The sequence below is a fragment of the Atractosteus spatula genome, chromosome 8, assembly GCF_055471065.1.
Source record: "Atractosteus spatula isolate fAtrSpa1 chromosome 8, fAtrSpa1.hap1, whole genome shotgun sequence".
Lineage (NCBI taxonomy): Eukaryota > Metazoa > Chordata > Actinopteri > Semionotiformes > Lepisosteidae > Atractosteus > Atractosteus spatula.
In genome coordinates, this window is record NC_142713.1 from 27,205,443 (window position 1) to 27,228,341 (window position 22,899).

Sequence of the window (22,899 nt, forward strand, 5' to 3'; positions counted from 1 at the left end):
ATAAAAAGTGTACCATCTCATGGGATAGTGAACACCACAGACCTTATTCCCAGCTGAAACACGACTTTGAGAAAGGCTTTGTTATCAGATATTATAACACTCAATTGCCCTAAAGATAGCACACAGTTAAAATAGGAGAAAAATATGTCATTGTGACGGGTACTGCGATTTGTGCTGCATATAACATCAAATACAATAACATTCTATCCTTAAAGTCCCTTGTAATATTCAACCTATTTCTTTCTGTTTCTTCTTTTTTTCTTCTTATATATTGCTAATGGTTTTAGTTTAAAACAATTTATATACATTAGGAAGTTTGAAAGCAAGAATGTAATATATTATAATCTTCAATGATTTTTTCGGATTTGTTGTGGGCAACAGTGCAATTATGTACATTTGCCCCATTTTAGGAAAAAAATAAAATTCTGTTATTCAAAGACTGAAAAGAGAAACATTAAATATCCCCAATTCAATGAAGGATTTACTTCAACCCGTTTCATTCCGTAAGGATTACAGAAAACATGACCTATTTATACTATACTTTAAGAGCGGATTAAGAACAGACTTTGACTTGAGTGCATGGAATCAATTTGGAGTAAGACAGAATTCTGGATTCTGGATGCTACTCAGGGTTGTATTATATCTTGTACTTTGTATGGATTTACAAAGATCAGAATCATTTAACAGATTTAGCTTCAGAATCAAACAAAACTAAGATATTATCTTTGGAGGGGAAATATTTTGAAATTGAAATAAGATATCCACATATGGTTTAATTTCCCAGCTATCATAGTGTTATCTGAATGGAGTTTCTTATTTTATTAGTAAGAGTTTTAAGGGCTTTTTAAATGCATTTTGATTAGTCAGAGTTATTACACCAGGATTTGACCTGATCCCCAGACACAGCTTATTCAAATTGTTCACTAAGAACTGATAAGATTGATTGCTCTCTTCTCTCTTGGTGTAATTGTACTGTAGGTGAACATCAATTTACTTCAGGGAACTTTTTCTGAATGCCAGAATGCTACATAAATAATTCATAATTCTCCACCGTTCATCATAACACAGCACACTCCAAACTGATGTAAACAGAATAATCTAAACTTTATCCTGCAAAAACTGTTCACGAATGCCATTTACTAGGAAGAGAAACAGATTGTCAGGGGTCTGTCTTACTTACTTTTAGTTAAAAAAGGCCAGTAAAAAAGAATTTATACAGTTCACTGCTACACATTGTAGACATCAAAACCGTGGTGCAGAATGAATGTCGAACACAAGGAATTACAATTTCATTTGACCATAAATCTCTCTGGATGAGCGGCATTAAGTTAAGTGCACACCACTGGCAATATTCTTTTGTACAATAATCACCATTGAAATACATATTCTTTTGGCAGACCAACTTGACAAACATTAGCAGGAGAAAAACAAAAGTGTAGAAAAGTGCTTTTAAAGTATTAGCCATTGGTCTTCATAATTGCAGAGAACAATATTTTCGGTGTCTTAGATCATGTTTTACTTCAAAACTTCATCCGTATAACTGCAGTCAATACCAATGTCAATGTAGCATTTTTAAGTGTATCAACATTTCTCAGTCTTACAATACTTTTCCTTTGACACATCCATAAAGCTAAGTGAAGGTAATAAGAAGTCATTGCCAGGTCATTTATTCTTCTACTACATTGTAGCCTAACCTGAATTAAGCATTTAAGCTTAATTTAAATCCACCTACATAATGAGATCTTGTCTCTGAAATAGGCCTTAGGTAAAGAGAGTGATTTTAACTTCTGTAATTTGATAATTTCATGTATGATACTGATTCATCACAAATATCATTCCACAGAAAAATAATGAGGACATAAAATCAGCCTATTCTTGTTATTGTTCCATTTGCTTGAACTTCTTTTGCTGAGGTATTTCTTCTGGTCTTTGCAAAAGACCACTCCTATTAATTAGCAATATTAAGAAACTGAATGTTTTTTAAGGTCCTGGTTGTGTTAAATAGTTCAGAAGAAATGTGGTACAGTAATCACAGCTGATGTATTATTTGTTCCTAGCAGCTGGGTTCCTAAGACGTAATTGACCTTTTTGTTTCTTTATTCCCTCTTCTTTATGCAGCTGGTTGTGCACATTTGTTACTTTCAAGTTAGTTTATTTTTAACAGATGTGCACTATTATGATTAAATGCAAAGTTAAACAAACCTAATGTTCTTTCATTAATTTTTTTAGAACAAAACGTTAAGCTCTTCCTTTGCAGTGTAGATTACAAACATAAGGTAGAATGCCTTTTAAAGCATAACCAAGTAAAAATGTATTTAAAAAAACAATTATTGAATTTAATGTTTTAATGTTACAGTAACTGTATATAGCATTTGTAATAATTGTTCCTGGAATGTTCTTGTAATAGACTTGTGAGAAAGACTTAACATTTTATTTTTATCAATATTCTAGTTATAGCGATGTGAATTATGATTTAACAGCTGAACAAATTGTCCTGTTTAGGTAACTTAGGTCAATTGATGAGAGCACAGTTCCAAGCCACAGCTCAGGTAGACTGAATGGCTCCAGTACACCAACAGACCCTAACCAGGTTGGAGAAGCCCCGGTCAGGCTTTAGTGTGTATAATGGAGTAGCTGTCTGTCTGAGCAGTCCTTTTCAGTTTAAGGCATTGGAAAGTGGTTTAAGAACAAATCAGTGCTAAAAAATACAAGTATTTGCAAGCAGGTGTAACAGAGGGATCTGATGCAGTTGACTCCTTGATGAATCATACCAGTACTGTTAACTTTAAGAACAGGTAGGAAGTAAAACACATACAGATGCAGCCATTCAAAACGAGCAGGGTATGCTGCAGTACAACACGGTGGGCGTGTCACAATGAAACGCGTCATACCGCGCTGTACCGTATGCAAATTAGATTATGTTAATAGTATCCAGAATCACCTTGTAAAACTGCCAGGTGGAGCTAATAAGGTTTAACCTCTCATGTACAGCATTTGAGCTGTCACCAGAAAACACTCAATTTCGAATCCCGATCACTGCTAAGGGACAATCTTTAATCAATTAAGAATTTAAGATGTATACTCTTTAGACTTTTAAATTTAAACTGTATATTACAGCATGTTAATCATTATACATTAAAAAGATGGTATATTTTATGAAAGCAAGATTGCTCAGTTGGATATAAGTACACAACCTACTACCTTTATCATAAATATTTTAATTATGCAGAAATATTTTATGCATCAAAGTCTTTACCGAAGATATTACTAATAGTATTAATAATAAATGACCTTGGACAAGCTGTAAACTCAAAGTATTACCCTGGTCCACATTCTTTGTAACCTTTTCATTGACAAAAAGTAACACCACATCATTTTGTTGATCCGATCACACATTCGTTTCCAATCATACAAAGTAAGTCTTGAGAATCTCCGATTCACCATGCCTTTCACATGCTCATAAAAGATATTGATTTAGGAACATAAACATATTATTGTATGTAAACTGTACTGTACATGGCTGGTCTTGGTAGTTTAAAGAAAACATACACACCAGTATTCCATTTCTCCCTAAACATTTTAAGCATCAAAGTCTTACATGTGGTTATTTCGGAAACGTTTTTACGTGCTCCTTCTGACCATATTATTGTATGTTTATATACTTTGTGAAAAGTGATCGTTTTAACCTTTTCTGCGAATATGCTCGTTATCGGAGTAAACAAAAGCATACTTTTAGAATTTGATTAATAGGAAATATAATATGGATTCGCGTATCTAAATAAATTAATAAAGGTATAACGATATCCTAAATTAATATCATTTATGACCTTCAGATGCGTTATGCTCCTATTCTTTTTATGCTCAGCTACTAAAATTTCCCTTTAGTGGTAAAATTCCATATAAATATTCAATACTAAGCGGATTAAAATGTGCACAGTAAAGAGATTAAATGATTAAATCTTTTCACTACCAACCAATGCACCACGAGTGCCCCTGTCGGTCATTTTGGTCAGTCTATCATGTACGCGGTACGCCGCGGTGGTTTGTGGGTAGATGCGTGTGGTATGGATTTGTACCGCAAACTTTAAATGGCTGCATCTGTAGCAGTGCATGCATGCTAATAGGGGTAACCTTTCTAACAGCTACTACTCTGGGTCTGTTATTGAGATGATAGGCTGAGACAACTCCTACCATTTTTTTTTTACCTTTTTAAAGCATATTTGTGGGTTCACTATCTATAACTAAGAGAAGTGGACTTTGTGTATGAGTATGACCGCACAACCAGGATGGGATTGCACAGCATAACAACTAGGAATCAGTAGGGATCTTTTGATTCAAAGACACAATTTGGCTATTGTTTTGTGTTTAATGAGCTTTTAATAAAAAAGTTGTAATTTTCCTTTAAAGTTTTTCCTTTGATGTAGTCTCCCTGCTAAATGGATCTCACCACAACTTTTTATGAACTTAAGTGTAAAAACTAACAACTGGTTTTCAAAGTGCTACTGAAATCCTTGAAGATTCAAGATAACAGAGGCAAGAGGAAAAATGCACATGTTAGATATCTACTCTTTAGAGAGTCACCTCCTTATCACAATACATGCAGCTACAGACGTTACATCACTCTGTACTTTCATTGAATGCTGAGAAGGCTCTTGACCAACTTGAGAAACAATGTCTATGTCTGGTTCTAGATAATATGGATTTTGGATCAAGTTTCTTTAAAAATGATGTAATAGGGCAGCCAAATTTGGTATGTGAAAAGAGGGTGGAGCCACCAGAGGGCAGCGATGACACATTTCAAATCCAGCATTCTCATGAGTTAAATATGGAATTGGCTGCACCTGTGGACACCACTTACTACAAAAGACAGCCAGAGCAGAAGGGGTCTGCTGAGACCCCCACAAGTCTTACTGACAGAAATCAGTTTCAACACTGTGGAAAGGATTTAAAAGTTATAGGTTAAAAAAATGACCTCTACTTATTCTGAGTAGCATCGTCAATCATAGCCGTGTCAGCCGCCGGTTTAAAAGTAGACGGTATTTGGTGAACTAGCCAAATTGATTCGATTGCATGAACAGATTTCCACTGTTACTACCTGATTAAAGGGGGAACAATGCATGACTTCATTTGAACTAACATCAGGTTCAGAAGGCATGACATTGGGCTGGTCTATTTGCAATCAAACTCCTTCAGTAGGGGATGGTTTTATGTGCAGGTTGCCCTGCTACGCTACCAAATAAGGGGTATCCGTCACACAAGGTTAAAATCCTTCAGCAATGATTTTATCCAGTTTTTCCAATCTGTGTGTATACGTGCCTGAGATGCACATCCTCATTAGTTCAATTGTTTCTACCCCTATTTTTGTTAACAGCTGTCAACATTACATAGTTCTCTATGCTGACAGTCTCTTACTCTAAATAGACAGTCTCCCAATTTCTACTTCATCTATTAACTATATTTAATTCTAGGTAATGAATCAATTCAAGTCAAAATTACTGTATTTAAATTTTCCAATGGATAAACCAACTTGCCTTCTCTGGTGCCCCTGGTTAAATATCCTTAGATGTCTTTTACTTATTTTAAATATGTACTGTAGATGCAAATGTGAAGAGCTGGACAAAACTACTTTTATTCCAGCGTGTGTCTCCATAATAAAAATTATTTTGCTTCCTTGCCCAAACACTGTATTCTTACAGTAGGTCTATGATTTCACATTAAGCCTGAAAGATCTGCAGGTGTCCTAAGTTGCCGAACTTTCAGTTTCATTCTACTTTGGTAAAATCCTGATGCTCCTACAGTAAATCCTGGTATCCACATAAGGAATGTCTGGTCTCTCTTTGTCGAATTCAAAATTTAATTTAACCTAGTATTCCCCTTAGACACTGCAGATTGCATTTTGGACCAACTGCAAATTATAAACCCACAATTTGATAGATTCCATTGGGTAAAGAAAATCTTAGCAAACAAAGATCCTTCTTCAAGAGTTATTAACTCAAGGTTGGAGTTGGGTCAATAACATTTACACTCTGCCTTGGTCTAATTTGCTGCAAATACATCGGACTTCATTGTATGATATTGCACTCTAGCTCAGGGTTAATCAAATATTTCTAGCACATAAGCAATCACAATGTAATTTTCAATATGATACTATCAAAGGGACACAATGGAACAAATTATTATGTGTAAGTTACTTTTTCTGAGAAGAAAGAGCACTACAGTAATGGTATCTTACAAATCAAAATATTTTAATGAGGAGTTCTGGTAATGGCGTTCATATCTGTGACAGATGATATTGCTCCAGTCTCTGATATATTGTAATCTAAAATTTGATGGTAATGTCCAAAGCATTCACTGTTGCTCTTTTTTCTGATTTCATTTACTGGTCTATTCAATATGTGGCATATAATTTGTGCAATTTTTATAAGCATCCATAACAAAATTCAAAATGAATTGTGGCAAATCTACTTTATGATGGAATTTTGTTTTGCTGTGAGACCAAATGAGCAAGAAAGGCCTAAATGAACTACATAAAGCATACAAATAACTGGGGAATGAGTTTTTTTAATGTACATACTGTAAAAATAAATTAACACCTTACATACATCAAAATGTTTACAGTAAGTCACAGTCACATGAGGGTTTGATATGTTTTTTCTCAGTCATCACTTCACAGTCAATTCTTATGCTCAGAACATCTAAGCAAGTGAGAAAACGGAGTTACCAAGCTTTCTTCATTGTTGTTGTTAGTTTTTGACGGCCATAACACTGTGTCTCTTGAGACATGTTAGTCTTTAAACGTGAAATTCAGGGAAAATGTATTTTCTTCACTTGCTCTATGAATTATGTGCTGTTGCCATACATTTTCTTCATGAAAATGAGTAATCTTTGAGAATATTTAGAAAGCTTTAATAATCTGTAATATTTTCAGTTTTCAATTAATCTCAAAGCTTCTGTACTTTACATATATATTAAAGCATAACTTTATTTACTGTATTTCACTCATTTATGTTGCTACAGTATCTACTGATGTATGGAGACAGTCCACAAGCAGTATATGATGTCTCCTTTGCAAGACTTTAAGAAGTTTGACAAATTGTCCAGGTACATATTTACTCTACCAGACTAATACGAAAAGAAAATGTGAATTTCCTGAGAACCTGCCTCTTTAAACAACACATAAAAATATAGACATTCCATATGCAACAAAGGATCCCAGTGCTATTTATGTAATTTGGCTACAGTGAGCCAGTTGTTCTTCAGTATCACTAACTACTGTATAGGACAGCAACTATTTTTCTTTTGCTGTCAGAAGTGTAGAAATATGATTCTGGCCATGGGGTGCCTTATGAAGAAAGACTTGCTGTATGAGACATGTCAGAAATTATTGTTGTAGGTGACATCTCAGAAATAACTGAATGGGATAGCATTATCAGTAATAACCACTGTGCCATACGTTTTTTCTAAGATTCCAATACGTAGGTGATGGTCACTCATTAACACCCATTCACAGTAATAACATAGAGTGACCATGGATGTCCCAGAATATAAAACTCTGTTTAATTTGGGACACTGTGGGGTATGCACCTTGTGTATGTTTTCTCCCAGTGTTCTACGGAAATGGTTTTTTTTATCACAAATAAACTCAGCTCAAACCTTCACAAAACTGCACTGTGACTCCTTGCATCCCTATATTTTATTGTGGCAAGCAGGGTACATCCATCTGATGCTGTTCTTTTGTCTTGATTCCTATCTCCAATGGAGGATGAGTAGACATTTTTGTCAAAGGTAAAATACTACCCTCTCATAGGCCTAATGGAGGTGGGAATTAATTCTTGGAACTGGTATGGAGTATATAAAAACTACAGGGATTACGTTACAGCATATTTCGTTGAGGAGAAATGAGGTGGTAAGACCATCTTTAGAAGAGGTGTACTGTGGCAGCAATAGGCTTTAAGAGCTATAAGACCATCCTTCGTAAAAGAACAGTCTGCTGCCTCTTTTTTTAGAAAAAGAGGCAGTATATTGTAAGATCATCCTTGGAAAGGAGGCAGCATAACAATAAAAAGAGCCTTCGGTAAGAAGGTGGGACAAATAAAGCTTGAAGAAGTAAAAGTCTGTCCGTTGAAAAACAGCCTTGAAAGAGTTGTGGCACTGGAGTGAAAAAGTCCCCCGAAAGAAAGGAAAACTGCATAATACCTTTCTGGTATGGAAATGGAAGGCTGAGGACACAGTACTATCATATAGTAAATCATATTGTATGAAGTATGAAAAAAACTTTATTATTAAAAGGATATAGGGTAAGACTTATTTAAAAACAAACAGAAAAATAGTCATAATAATGAACTAATATAATATACTATTGAAATACAGTACCATATGAAAAGGCACATGCAAAAGAAAAATGTTAAATATTAAAGCATAAATAAAATCAGAAATACCAGTAAATAACAACATACTGTATTTGTAAGAGAAAAATTATAAAGCCATGGAAAAAGACATAGAATGAATTCAATCGTGCGGCAGAATGGAGGAAAACTGAAAGGGCAAGCTGAAATCAAGTCATAGAACTTGTGACAGTTTTAGGAGAAAAATAATAAGGTGTTATAAGACCTACATACTGGACAGAGGCATATGTATTGAAAATATATTACAGCCAGACTCCAAGAGATGGGTGGATACTAGTGTTTAATTGTATACGCTCAGATCTGTAAGTGAGCCCAGAGTGTTTAAAAATGAAAAAAACACACAAAGGGGGAAAACAATGGTAGAATTGATTAGGTGATTAAATATGTGTACTATCTAGGCATTATGCAAAATAATGTAATCAAGTACCATATATTCTCTGGAAATGGCCTTTTTCATCACAAATCAAAACTCATTTCAAAACTTCACTAAACTGCACTCCTTGCTTCCCTACAAGAACCATGTATTAAGTGGAAAAATGCTCCTTTGACATAACTATAACTCATTATATAGAGAGTTTAGACCTTTGCTTTCATCACATTTACCATTATAAACTGGCTTTGGATTTCATACATACGTACATCATTACTTATGCTTTCAAATGCAGTTCACTGAATGTCATAAACATGGCCCAAATGGCACTTAATCTCTATATTTCCCTCACTTTTGATCAAAACTAGAACAACTTTTCATAGTTGTCTTGCAGGTCAAGTATAATCTTTTTCATGTGTATAAGGTGTAAACCACTTAATTCAGCAATGGTAGCAAACAGCTTTCTGTATAAAGAGATCAGGAAGGTACTGTACATACTGTAGCAAAGGTGGTATAGTATTAATCAGGGATTCCAACTATGAACACATAAAAATGTACAGCATATAGAAATTTCTGTATACATACTATATATACAAAAACAAAGCAAACATACAAACATAGCTGAAAAAGTAATAACTGATTTTTATTTGGTGAAGTTTGTAAAGGTACTGACAAGGGACAATGCTCTTATTTTCAAATAACCAGGACAGAATAAAATGATTAGATGTGATAGACCACAATGGAATTGTGAACATACTGTAAACGAACATCTTATAATGTATATTTTATATCTCCAAAGGTTCAGTTTAAAATGAGAGTTTACAATTTTAGAAAAGCAGACTATGAATGAATGAAACAGGAAAATGAAGGGGTGAATTGGGAATACAGATTACAGAGTCAATAAAGGAAAGGACACTTATTCTACAAAAACATAATGGGAATGTTCCAAAAAAATTCATCCTTAAAACCAGTAAATCCAAGAGTAGGAAAACATGCCCTTATGGTTTAAAGGAGAAATTAAGAAAACATTTAGAAGGAAGAGAATAATCTAAAATTGCATTAAAATGCTCAAAAATCAAAAGCAATCACAGGGACAAATACAAAAAATATAATAAAAGTCCCCAGTAAGAGATGGAAATCAATTTTGCAGTGATAACAGCTTAGTACACCTTAGACCAACTAATACTTAAGTTTTACAGGCTCTAGGATGGGTTAAAATGATTAAATCACTGAGGCATTTTCCAATTTGTGCTTAAGGAAATGAGGGATGTTGTTTAGGGACCTTTAGCTTTTCATACATAATGGATAATTGCAAATTTACACCAATTCATAAAAAGGAGTCAACATTAAATGAGAAAAAAGACCAATCAGTTTTACTAGTGTTATTTATAAAACCATGTAAATGAGAGTGCTAAATTAGAAGAATATTTTAAGGGACCACCAACATAATTTAAGAAAAACAAGATGTTTTACCTTACTTTGTACAAGCAATAAGGACAGTTGACATCTCTATCGCATGAAAAGATTTTAATGTATATTTAGATTTTCATGAAATCCCTCATAAAATATAAATTCTCACTCTAAAAGCTATAGGAATCCAAGCAAAAATCCAAGTGCATGCATTGAAACCTGTTCAATGAATAAGAAATAGAAACTTACTTAACATTTACTTGATGATCTTCTAGTATGAAAGAATCAAACTGTATTTTTCAAACATTCTTTCATGCATAACTTTGGGTTCATTCCTTTACTCTATTTACTCTATTATACTCTACACAGATATTTTTAATATTTCCTTGTGCCAGGTGGTCATCCTATACTGTATGCTTCAAATCCACCACTATTATACCAGTGCCGAAGAAGTCAGCCGTGTCCTGCCTCAATGACTATCGCCCTGTGGCACTCATACCAATTATCATGAAGTGCTTCGAGAGGCTAGCCATGAGCCACATAAAGTCCAGACTCCATACCCTTCTGGACCCCCTTCAATTTGCATACTACCTCAACCGGTCTACTGATGATACTGTATCTCTTGCCTTTCACCTGGCCCTGTCCCACTTGGATAAGAAAGACAATTATGTAAGCATGCTTTTCATTGACTTCAGCTCAGCATTTAATACAATAATCCCCCAGAAGCTGACAGAATAATTGATCTTGCCGAACTTTAACACTTCCCTCTGTAACTGGATTCTGGACTTTCTGACCGAGAGACCTCAGAAAGTCCTGATTGGTAATAACATCTCCAGCACCATCACAATGAGCACCAGAATCCCCCAGGACTGTGTGCTCAGCCCATTGCTCTTCACACTGATGACTCATGACTATACTGCCAAGTACACAGTTCAAACTGCATCCTCAAGTTTGCTGATGACACGACAGTGGTGGGCCTCATTAGCAACAACGATGAGTCACCATACTGAGAGGAGGTGGAGCAGCTAGTGAACTGGTGCCAAACAACAACCTATCTTTTAATGTAAACAAAACAAAAGAGATAATCATTGACTTCAGGAAGGCCCACGCTGATCATTCTCCACTGTACATCAACGGCTCCCCTGTGGAGACAATTAGAAGCACCATGTGTCTTGGTGTACACATTACTCATGGCCCTGAATACCACCTCCCTAGCAAAGTAAGCACAGCAGTGTCTCTATTTCCTGCGGCAACTGAGGAGGGCAAACCTTCCCCCGCTCATTCTTACCACTTTCTACAGAAGCACCATTGAGAGCACCCTGACCAGCTGGATCACTGTTTGGTTTGGGAATTGCAACGTTTCAGACCGCAAGACCCTGCAACGAATTGTGGAAACTGCTGAAAAGATCATTGGAGCCTCCCTCCCTTCCATTTCTGTCACCTATCACAAACTCTGCTTATACTGGGCCTCCAGTATACTGTAGTAGATGACCCCTCCCATAAACTCTTTGCCATCCTACCATCTGGGAGAAGATATCGCAGTATACGGGCCAGCTCCACCAGCCTGTAACAGCTTCTTCCCACAGGCTGTCAGGCTCCTCAACACCCTGGAATCTACTTGCACCCACTTCAATTCCAGAAACAGGGTTTAAATCCCCTCAGTGTGTTGTGTATATTGTATTATGTATTTGCCTTGTAATTTGCACTATCTGCACTTTGCACTATGTGTATCCTGTCTACGATGTCTATGTCAGTGTCCTGTCTGTCCTGTCTGTATTTGCTCTGTGGACCAGGAGGAACGATATTTCATTCCACTGTATACTTGTACATAGCTGGAATGACAAATAAACGTGAACTTCAATTTGTGTGCAGACAAATAATCCATACATCCATACACCCTTTTTCTATACTCATTTTAAACCAGTACAGGGTCATGAACTTAACCTGGCGAGCACAGTGAAATCACTTGACATCAAATCTTACCTATTGCAACTTTTTATATGTACATTTTCAATATATTTGGCTTTTTCAAGGTAAATGACATTATACAGTACATGTATTTAAAGTAATGGTTAACTGCTCTGTTCCTGAATAGAATGTTTTGAGTTTCTTGCCTCTTAACAAGTTCATTTGCAGGTTAATTGATTCTACATTCTCTGTTATGGGGCACATTTTAAAACTTGCTTTAATCCTTAAAACATCAAACAGATGTGTAAAGAATATCAATAATATAATATATTTGTACAATATCAATATCTACAGTGTATACCAATTTCTGAGTTTCAGAACTCCCCTCAATCAAGTGCTACATATTGCCTGAAGTGTAACTAACTTGATCTCTGCTGAAGGAAAACGGAAAGATTTGATACATTGTCATGAATCACTGTACCCGATGTAGTGTCACTGTATCTGTTTATCATCTAAATTAATCCCCATAAAAGCAATTCAATCACAAATAAGTATGAGGGGAGACTTATTTAGGTTTTGTATGCTGACATTTTTTTAAACAATATGCTTGAAGCATGGTGTTTTTTTAAAACTCATAACTGAGTGCAGAAACAAGTAAACCAAAAGTCTAAACAAGCAAGCATATCAATTAAGGGCCTCAATTAGCATTGTTGATTTTCAGCTCAGATGGTGTAAAAAACAGCAAATATAGTGGTTTGTAAAGACCAGACTTGGGAATTACTGTTTTTCAGGAATGAGTGTGCAATTTGAAGAAATCATTTTTGAGAACCATAGAAAGGCATTGTCAGTCAAATATGTAAATGTGTAAGTAAATATGTAAAGACTTTATATATTAAGTTACAGGTGGCCATTTTGAGGAATTGCATTGCTTGCATATTCTTGCTTGTCCAATACAACTTGTTCAATACATATTCTTGCTTGTTCAGTTAATTCTTTAACAATCACTCAAACTCTCAAGCACAGCATTGTCCCATGCCACATTGTAGGGAACAAAGTGGGTGATTCTAGAATTTCTCTCATGGCAATGAGAAGTTACATTGAAGTAGAGGATGAGGGGCATTAGTATGCAATGAGCACAATACGTGGCCTCTCCACACTTTCCACTTTCACAAGAATGAAAGTCGCCAACAAAGTCACCGAAGGGGACTTGTTCAAAGTGAACAGTGAAATATAAACCAGAGGTCAAAAGTGGACAATGTCAAACTTAATTTAAAAGCAAGAATAGGATGTACGTCTTTACTCAAAGGGTTGTAGGAGTATGGAACCAGCTACCTAGCAGTTTGATTAAAGCCAGTACTTGGCTTCATTCATGAAACAGCTGGATGAGAGCGTTGGATCAATCAACTAATATCTGCCATACAGGTTAGATGTGTGAAATGACCTCTTGTGTGTAACCTTTCTTATGTTTTTATATTCTAATGACTCTTTCAATTTTGAATTTGTGTGTGTGTGTTCTGAAACACCCTACTGGTGAGCTTAATAAATTACCCACATAGATCTAGCTTATAAAATCTGTAGCATTTCAAGCATCTGCACAACACAACAAAGATCTAAGCTGTGTTTGTAAACGTGACAAGATGGGTGAGGAGGTTATACTGTATATCAGCGTAATAGTTAAGCTGTTACATATCATGTAAAGCTTTGGACAAATCAGACAATAATTTCCAAGTCAGTGGAAGCAAAAGGCATCAGAGAGTTAGCAGATATAGTGAAGTGTGTTAAAGAACTAGCATGATGTATAAAAAGTACAGGCCTGAGGCATCAGGACTACACTGACTACAGCACACACACACACCCACAGGCAGCATTAAGAGTGCCATTCCAGTAAATAAGTCTGTAAATAAATGATTTACAGCTTCACTGCTGCTTCTGCGTGAATAATTTTGCATCTGAAGACACCATAGAATACTTTAATGTATTCAGAGCTACATTGTACCGAGAGATGCAAAATTTCAACAAGGATTATAAACAATCCCATGAGGACCTTAGCTAGTCAATCAGAACGTAGGTCTCCTACCGGAGAGAGATGGGAAATAGCAGCTGGATAATCCTACAGAGACTTAATATGCACACCTGCCCATAGATTGAAAAGAGCACTTGAGCCTTTCAGTGCTGAGCTCTGCACATCATGTGGCTGTAAGCAAACAAAAACAACCTGGGGATTGTGACAAACAATATATTATTTTACAAGAGTGGCATAACAAGAGTTTAGAAATTGTAAAGGACTCCACCTACGTTCAAGCCCATCTGGAACACTGGCTGCCCCATGACATTTGCAAGCATTCGGATCAAAGCGGCGCCCTATGAGAAAAAAATACATTACATATAAGCAAAAATGCTGTTAAGGGAAATTATGAATAGAATGATATATTATTTTTATCAGAATAAATATCCCAAACATTTCATTTTAAATAAATTACTGTAAATGAAAAAAATATGACGTTAATGGTTCATGATGGGCAGTTCACGTTGGTCTTTTTTAGCACTTAATTTTGTTTAAAACAGAGTATTTCCACATTAAGATCATATTTCAAAAGCTTTCTGCAGGACAGGATCCATAAGGTTGTTAACTTTTCATATCACTGACAGGGCCACGGCTACTCAGTGTGTCAGAGTCAAAGCATAAATTCACATTTTGACAGTTTCTAATATGCAGGGGCTTATAAAGTCACGCAATCACCTCTGAGAAGAATACCTCTAAAACTGCACATCCAATTTACTTGAAATCACAGGGTACACATATGGGGTCATGGGCACGGAACGGCAGTGGAAAAAACATTTGCCAGCAAGAGGCGTGAAATTACTGTAGCTATTCAATATGTGCCCTGATCAAGAACAGAGCCAAGATGCATTATGATGTTGCACACTGCCAGCATAAACACATCCCTGGAAATGAGAGCTGTTTAAAAAGCATTTCTGAATGTGGGCAGAGATTCCACTCAGTTGACACACACCTGATCCTACCTTTATCCCTGTGTACAGAAGTCTGCTGGGGTGAGGTCAGGTACAGTAAGCTTTCAAGTTACTAAGTGCGAAATCCACAAATGACCATGTGCTCTGTGACAAAAGGGTATGAACATTTCACTGAAGTGGCAATCAGGGAAGGTGCAGCAGTGCCACCATTATGGTGATTATCTTGATGTCACAAAGAATAATATGCTTTTTGGGATAAATAGACACTTATGATATTGTTTACAGGTGACACTGCAAGTAACACTTCAAGGAAGGGTATATCAATTCAGAATGATGCTGTGGAATCACTTCACACATTGACTTTGGGAGACTTCACTGGCATTTCATGGTGCTTGTCTTGTACTTCATTGTCCCTGATGTCAGTTGTCTGTGTTTATGATTCAATGGTGGGTGAAATGAACTTTCTTGTTTTAAGACAGCAAAAGTGAATAAAAGTTGGAGGAGTTGCAAAGTCCAGTCAAGCCCACTCACAATATACAGAGCACACTACAGCAGCACATCACAGCAATTGTTTTATTTTGCAGCAATTATCCCACATAATGTGTTGTACCACATTCTGACATTCTGTAATAGTAATTCATTTAAATAAACATTGGGTATGACACTAGTAACTAACCAAAATGGCAGGACGTGTATTTTGACAAAACAGCTCATCTATTAAAATCCTCTACTTGGCTGAGGGAATAATCATTTCAGCCTATGGATCTCAAGTTCACCTCCAAGCTGTGTCGCTCATGTACTATAGTGAGGAAGCCGATATGTCTCATTTAGAAGATGCACTGTGATCAAAAGAAAAGGAGTGATCAGCCTGGCAGAATGTCTCAGAGGATAGATCTTTAGGTTTACTGACTTCCATATTAAGTTAATAGTAGTAGGAATTCTGAATTTGAAATATTTTCATACTTCATTTTTAGTCATTTTTTACTTATTTATTTGGCTGACACATTTAGCCAAGGAAACACACTTGTACCCATTTTTACAGCCGGGTGTTGCAGAAACTAGGCACAGTATCTTGTTCAAGAGCACAAAAGCATTGCTGAACTTAGCATCTGAACCCACACCCTGCCAGTTATGTGTTTACAGTGCTGCCACTACATATTGTAGGGATGTAGAAGTTAGTGTTTTTGATATGTTAATATCTAAAACCATAATTAACATATGAAAAATGTAATTTAAAATGCAGCTCTATTAAAGCAAAGCAGGAAATCCTGGTACTCAGATAAAAGTCCAGTATTTGGACGACTAGATAGCTAATTAAAATAAAAATATTAAAGTAGGGTATGCATATAAATCCCATTATGGATTTTTTAAAATAGTATATAATTACTATTGCTGAATTATATTTAAATATTCTTTTGTCATTCATCCATTATAACTCTCAGGATCTTCTGATCCATAATAATCTCCTCTTAAAATTAAAATGGTATGAAAACAAAATCTTAGAAATTGATTATTTTACAATGATATAATGTATTCCAGAGAAGAAATATACATCTGCTTGAAGATGTATCAGTAGTTATCTTTTTTTGAATTTTTCTTGTTTAATTGAAGTATGTTATAAAATTCAATGAAGAATTTGTCTCAAAAGTGCTCTGTCACCATGAATACTATTTCCCTGTTACAGACAGATCTGTTTTTTAACATAACTTCATAAACTTTCATTTAAAAGACTGAACATAATATTTTATTCATTAATGAACATGGACAAAGTTGAACTTTAAAATTAATTAAATATATCATTTGAAATGAGGTTAACACCAGTGAATTTGTTTTAAAAAATCTGACACAGTAATAAAGAATTCAGACCTGATACTTGTTACGTGACTGCACCCTGCTGACTCTAAAGAGTACAACTAAACCTTTCATATACCTGTAAAGACACAGAATTATTTTTGATTAATATTCTGTTATGTGCTGCAAATTACTTGAAGGTTTATGCAACTCTTCCATCTAAAGTAAAAAACATCTGCATCTTTTAAAGCACACTTAAAAAGTGTTTGCATAACTCTCACAAGCCTTACCTTTTTATAAGCAATCCAATCAAATACTCTGTCAATGTCTGTTGCCTGGCGCACCTCTTGCGAAATAGGATGCGAGCTGGCTAGGCCATCAAGGAGCATTACCTCATGCAGAACATCTGTCAGGAACCTTTGCTTCTCCTGGAAAAGTCACAGGAAAAAATATGACTTCAAACTTTGTAAATCTCACAGGCAAATAAACATCATCTGGATCAAGTTGATACATGTATGAACAAAGCAAGTTAATAATTTCATCTCTGCCTAGGCTGAGTACACCTTTTTACACTGAAAAGTAAGAGCTATTGCTTTTATTTAAGGAGTTTATCATGTGTTTTGTTTGAATAAGAATGCCCCTTGCACAGTTTATATACAATATATTGTTAGCATACAATCAAAGAAAAAACAGAATTTTAAACAATTAATAGGAAAGACAAATGGAAGTCATGACTGCAAAAGTATTCAAACCCTTTGCCATGGTAATCCTAAATTAATTTAGGTGTACAGAATTACCTTAACAAGCCACACATTAATGCTGAGTGGCTCTTGTTTGAGAGGAATAATTGTGGCTCTAATGATTTCAGAATAAAAACACCTGTCTCTGTGAGGTTCTTGGGTCTTGTGGTGAATTTCCAGCATAGACTCTATTAAGACTGAGGAGCTTTGAAAGCAAATCAGGGATAATGTTGTTTAAAAGCTCAGATCAGGAGAAGAGTACCAAAATACGTCTCAAAGTCTCTGAATATCCCTGTGAGTACTTTATTTCTACTTAATTACCATCAAATGAAAAGTGCATCATGCTACAGTACCTAGACACTGCCTAGATCACGATTTCCCTTTGAGCAGATGGGCAAGGAGTAATCTTGTGAGGAATGTCACTGTGAAGCCAAAAACAACTTTGAAATAGTTTCCGAGATAAATAGCTGAGATGAGAAAATATCTGCCAGTTAATAATATCCGGATCTCTACACCAAAGCTTGCTTGTATGACAGAGTGAAAAATCCAATGTCTACTCTGCAACAAAGCATTTAAGTGATAATGCAAACATGTGGCAAAAGGTTCTGTGGTCATACAAGACAAAATCATCCTCAGTCAAGCACAATGGTGGCAACATGAATGTATGGGGATGCTTCTCTTCAATAGGGAGTGGGAAGATTGTTAGGGCTGAAGGAAAAATCAAAGGTGCAAAATCACAGGCAAATCCTGGAAGAAAACTTCTGAAATCTAAATACTTAAAATGGAGTGAAAATCACCTTTCAACAGGACAATAATTCAAAGGACAAGGCCAAAGTTATATTATACTGGATTGGTTTAGGAATAAGAAAGTGAATATCCTTGAATGGCTCAATCAATGTCTTCAATTAAATCCTATTGAGAATCTGTAGAAGACTTGAAAACTCTTCTCCATATGCAAACGCCAAGCAACTTGAGAGAGCTTAAGCAAATCGCCCCACCCCACTGAGCAGCTTTGGTTTGGTCATTTTGATTTCGTGAGAAATTGTCATGGAGATAAGAGGAATAAAGTGCCTGATATAAAATGCTTATGTAGCTTAAATTATATTTTGTTAAAGGCTCTTCACATTTACTGACATATTTAGAGTGTTACAACTGCACACACATAATCTGTTCACAACCATGACATTACTATCATTACAACAGAAAAATTGTGAGTCCTGTACAACAGTGTTGAATGGCCAAAAATTGCACCAAGCTGGTATGCAAAGTTGCAACAGATTAACCCAAAAAGACTATAATGCTGCCAGAGGTGCTTCCACTATACAGTACACCTTCCTCTAAATCAGTCCCATGTTCATTTATCTTCTAGTGAATTGACTCAGTTGCTTTGAGTAACACTAGTATGCACTGGGATGGGGACTTATAGAATCCATGGTAGATTTAATTAATTAGGTCTTATTAATTATGGTAGTGAATTAATAACCTTTATTTATGTAGTCTGAATACTGACAAAATCATCCTGCATGCAGAAGTAACGATGGTAGGGCACAGCAAGATTTGCTGTTGCAGTAAACCAGCCAACATAGTTCCAGTTCATCCACTTTTATTCACAATTTAATTATTTTTTGGTCACCTCTGTCTGGGTATTCACCAATTACTGTCATGAGGCATGGGCAAATGTTGCAAAACGGTTGACTTTAGTTGAATTGTTGAAAAATAGTTGAATTAATGGCTGTCCATTCCAGAACTAAGATGCATGACAACAATGGGGATTTTAAAATTTACCGGTTCCTCTGGGAAATGAAAATAAGAAATGAGAATAAGGCATAAATAGGTATACAAAATTAATGTAATTTTGAAATATAGGCTAAAACAATATCAAATAAAGATATGGCATCCATCCATTTTCAAACCCCTTCATCCAATTTAGGGTGTTTGAGTATGACAGAGCCTATTCAGTAATCAAAGGGCTCAAGTCAGGACACACCCTGGACGCAACAAAACCTGAAGCCAAATGGCAGCAAAGACATTTATTTGACTCTGTATCACACATTTACCAACTTTGGTGAGAGATAATAACCAGAACCAAAGAATATTTTTGACTCAGTAGTCTTAAGTGCTTTAAACATTTGCATTTTTGTTTTAAATTGCACTCACTCAGAGGGAAGAGTTAAAAATAAAAGCTGGCTTCACTGAGACAAAACACCCTTTAGTCTCAACTTGCCTCTCTGCACTGCTTAAGTCAGACTAGAGTGAAAGTCAGCTGATTCATCCTTAAGGGCTCTTTATTAACAGCCCATTTGTTGTGAAAATTGATTTTTCAAACGTGTCAAAAATAAAACAACTCCCATTTTGTACCTTCTGGGGAAAATTAGGAAAGTAAAGACAGCCACAATGTGTGCATAATGTGGCTTGATTTCGAGTTCTCAATGTTAGTGGAAGCGTGAAACTTCTTTCCACAGAGACCCTGTATGCCAGATTTCAACAGCACAACAAACACAGAATGGCTTTAACCGAATCTCCTTCATGTCACTCCATCCAAGAATGATAAACTACCCATATAGGAGCCTTCACTTTGATGTTTAAAAAGATTAGCCTCTTTTTTTTTAGTTTTGATGAACTAGGTTAAGAATTACAGCATGACTGCTTACTTTTCGTAGCCCATGTACAGTATTATATTTTTAGGGCTACTGGAATTCTGCAATGTAAATCACAAAGAATTATTAACGTGGTTGTTTTCTAGACAGAGCTTTGAACACGTTTTGCCAGTGCCTGTCCCAGAAGACTGAAACACCTGCTTAACTTCAATAATCAGGATAAAGAAGTCCCAACAATGATTTTAATGAGCTTTGTTTAAAATTTCCATTTAAAAAATTAAAACAAATTTCCATTTGGTATACTTATTGTGTATGACATCAAAGCAATTTAGAATCAAAACAAAAATAAAGTGTGATGTACCTATGTAATGTACTTTGCAGAAAATCTGGAGTGTCGGTGGCAGAATCAATTATTGCTAATATATTTCTCTAAGTTAACATGTCACATAAAGGATGTCTACATCTTGTTTTCATGTATTACGTTATTGTAAATCAGACAAATAAGGATTTAATAACATTGCTTTAAGTGTAAAATAATTTTAAGTTGTATATTATGTTCTCTTGCTATTGTATATTAAAGCGGTTTGGTCTTTTTTGAATGACAGATTTGTCTCATATGATATTTTAAAACATAATGGATGGTGAAAGTGCACATCATCTTTAGTTATCCATCCATTTTCTTACCCAGTACAGGGTTACTGGAGAGCTACAGCCTATCAACCAACAGGCACAAGGCATAATACAACCAGGACAGTACACCAGTCCATCACAAGCCACATACAGACAGAGAGGGCCAATTAACCTACCACTATGTGTTTGGACTGTGGGAGAACATCCCCAGCAAAAACCCACACACTCCACACAGAGAGCAGCAGTGCAGTTCAATACACCACTGCGCTGCTCATTTTTAGTTATTTCAACATAAAACTATAAAAAGGTTAAAAAACAAGAAGTGGCCGTTAAGACCCACCTATGTTGTTTGGTTACAAATAGTTAATTGACTCAAGGACCATCCATTTCTAAGAAGAAGTCAGGATATTGTTTTTGGTCACTGGGTAAATGGGTAGGTTTTTCTTGATGCCCACAGCCTTTAGTGCTGAATTAGTTTTGACACAGGTAGCCCTGTAGTATCTACCTGTGTCCTCTGGCTCAGGTTTTACTGTTGATTCTGAAGCAGACCCTTGGTTTGATTAAATGAGTCTCTTCGAGACTTATAGGTTTCAGTTATACAAGTCCTTATTTTAAGCCTGGGAATGCACCAGTTAACTCTTCCTTGGGCTGAATCCCAGAGAAGCAAATCCCAATACAGTGATATAATTTTTACAATAATATTGACCAAAATATTCAAAATGAGATAGTGCTAGTATTCTACACATTCAGCTATAGAGTATATCCTAACATTATATTTGTCTTTTTATTGCTTATAACCATTGTTTAAAAGAGGAAAATTATGTGTCAGCATAAACAACTAAGTATTTTTCATATTCTTCAACTTCTGTTTTTCCTGTATTATATTTCAGTTTTTATAAATTATATTTTTTTTCTGCATGTCACCGCAGTTACTTGCATGTAACATTTAGCAATTGTCTACAATAAACATCAGCAGTCAGATGTTTCACCTTTCTTGTTTACTGCTTTAGTCTTTTTCCATTTTCTTTCCTACTGTACTTGTACTGTTTTTGCTAATGCTCTTTTTTTTGGTATCATCTGTGAATTTCGTCAAATTGTCAAATTTACTGACTATATTAAAATCTAGTTCATTGATAAAAACAAGGAAGCACTGATCCTAATACAGATACCTTTGACACTCCACTAATTATGCATGCATTATCTTGGATGGCTTAACCTTGCAAATTAATATTTAACCTTTAATGGAGAAATTTCTTGAGTGTTTTGAAAATCTAAAAACACAAATTGGTGTTTATATCCATTACAGCTGTTGATTACTCAGAGATCATCAACGACATTAGTAAACCAGACCTAACTTTTCTAAATCCATGTAGAAGATTGCCTAGTATTCAATTTTCATATAGATGACCCTCTAGTATAAATCTAATTCTCTTTTCCTTAACTTTACATGTAATAGATATGAGACCTAGTAGCTTATAATTACTTGAATTTTAATGACTTACAAATAGAATCTCTCATGCCCTTTAGTTAAATTGATAGAATACCATAAGACCAAGGAGATGTATCTTAAGTACTCCTAGTAACTGTTACACTTCTATGGTAATATTATTTAACAGAGGTTCTTATCTTTCTTCAATTCAGGGTAAATTTGTTGTTGTTGCTTTCTACCTCAGTAAACACCTGAATGAAATATTAATTTCATACATAAGTAATTCCCTCTTTATATTCTTAGAGTTTCCTATGATTATGGTTGAGACACTGTTTCATACTTTACTCATTTCTTGTTGTTGTACTAATGAAAAAAAAACTTATTTATTCTGACCACCTATGTTATCTATCTTTCTTGGCCTTTCGAATATATGTTTGATCTGTGCTTATAATTCTTTGTACTTCTCTTCTGTGAATGAATGCCATTCTATGAATGCCATTCTTTTCAGTAATACTGTAATTTATTTTTTCTCCTTTTATTTTAATTGCCTTGTAAAAGGATTCATTATCTTCCAATAATGTTGAATTAAGTTGAATTTTTGTTTCAAATTTGCTACCTAACTGAGCAACCTTACAGACACAGGTGC

At 35.3% G+C, this 22,899-nt stretch overlaps 1 protein-coding gene across 1 annotated transcript in view; it reads right to left on the minus strand.

Annotated features, from left to right (window-relative positions):
* Positions 1 to 22,899, minus strand: part of LOC148829336 (thyrotropin-releasing hormone-degrading ectoenzyme-like) — a 219,917-nt gene that overhangs the window by 81,368 nt on the left and 115,650 nt on the right. The window contains exons 6-7 of the mRNA XM_088923246.1: positions 17,148 to 17,285; positions 14,389 to 14,454 (exon numbers count right to left, since the gene is read on the minus strand). Coding sequence (XP_088779372.1) covers positions 14,389 to 14,454; positions 17,148 to 17,285 — 204 coding nt within the window. The remainder of the gene's footprint in view (positions 1 to 14,388; positions 14,455 to 17,147; positions 17,286 to 22,899) is intronic.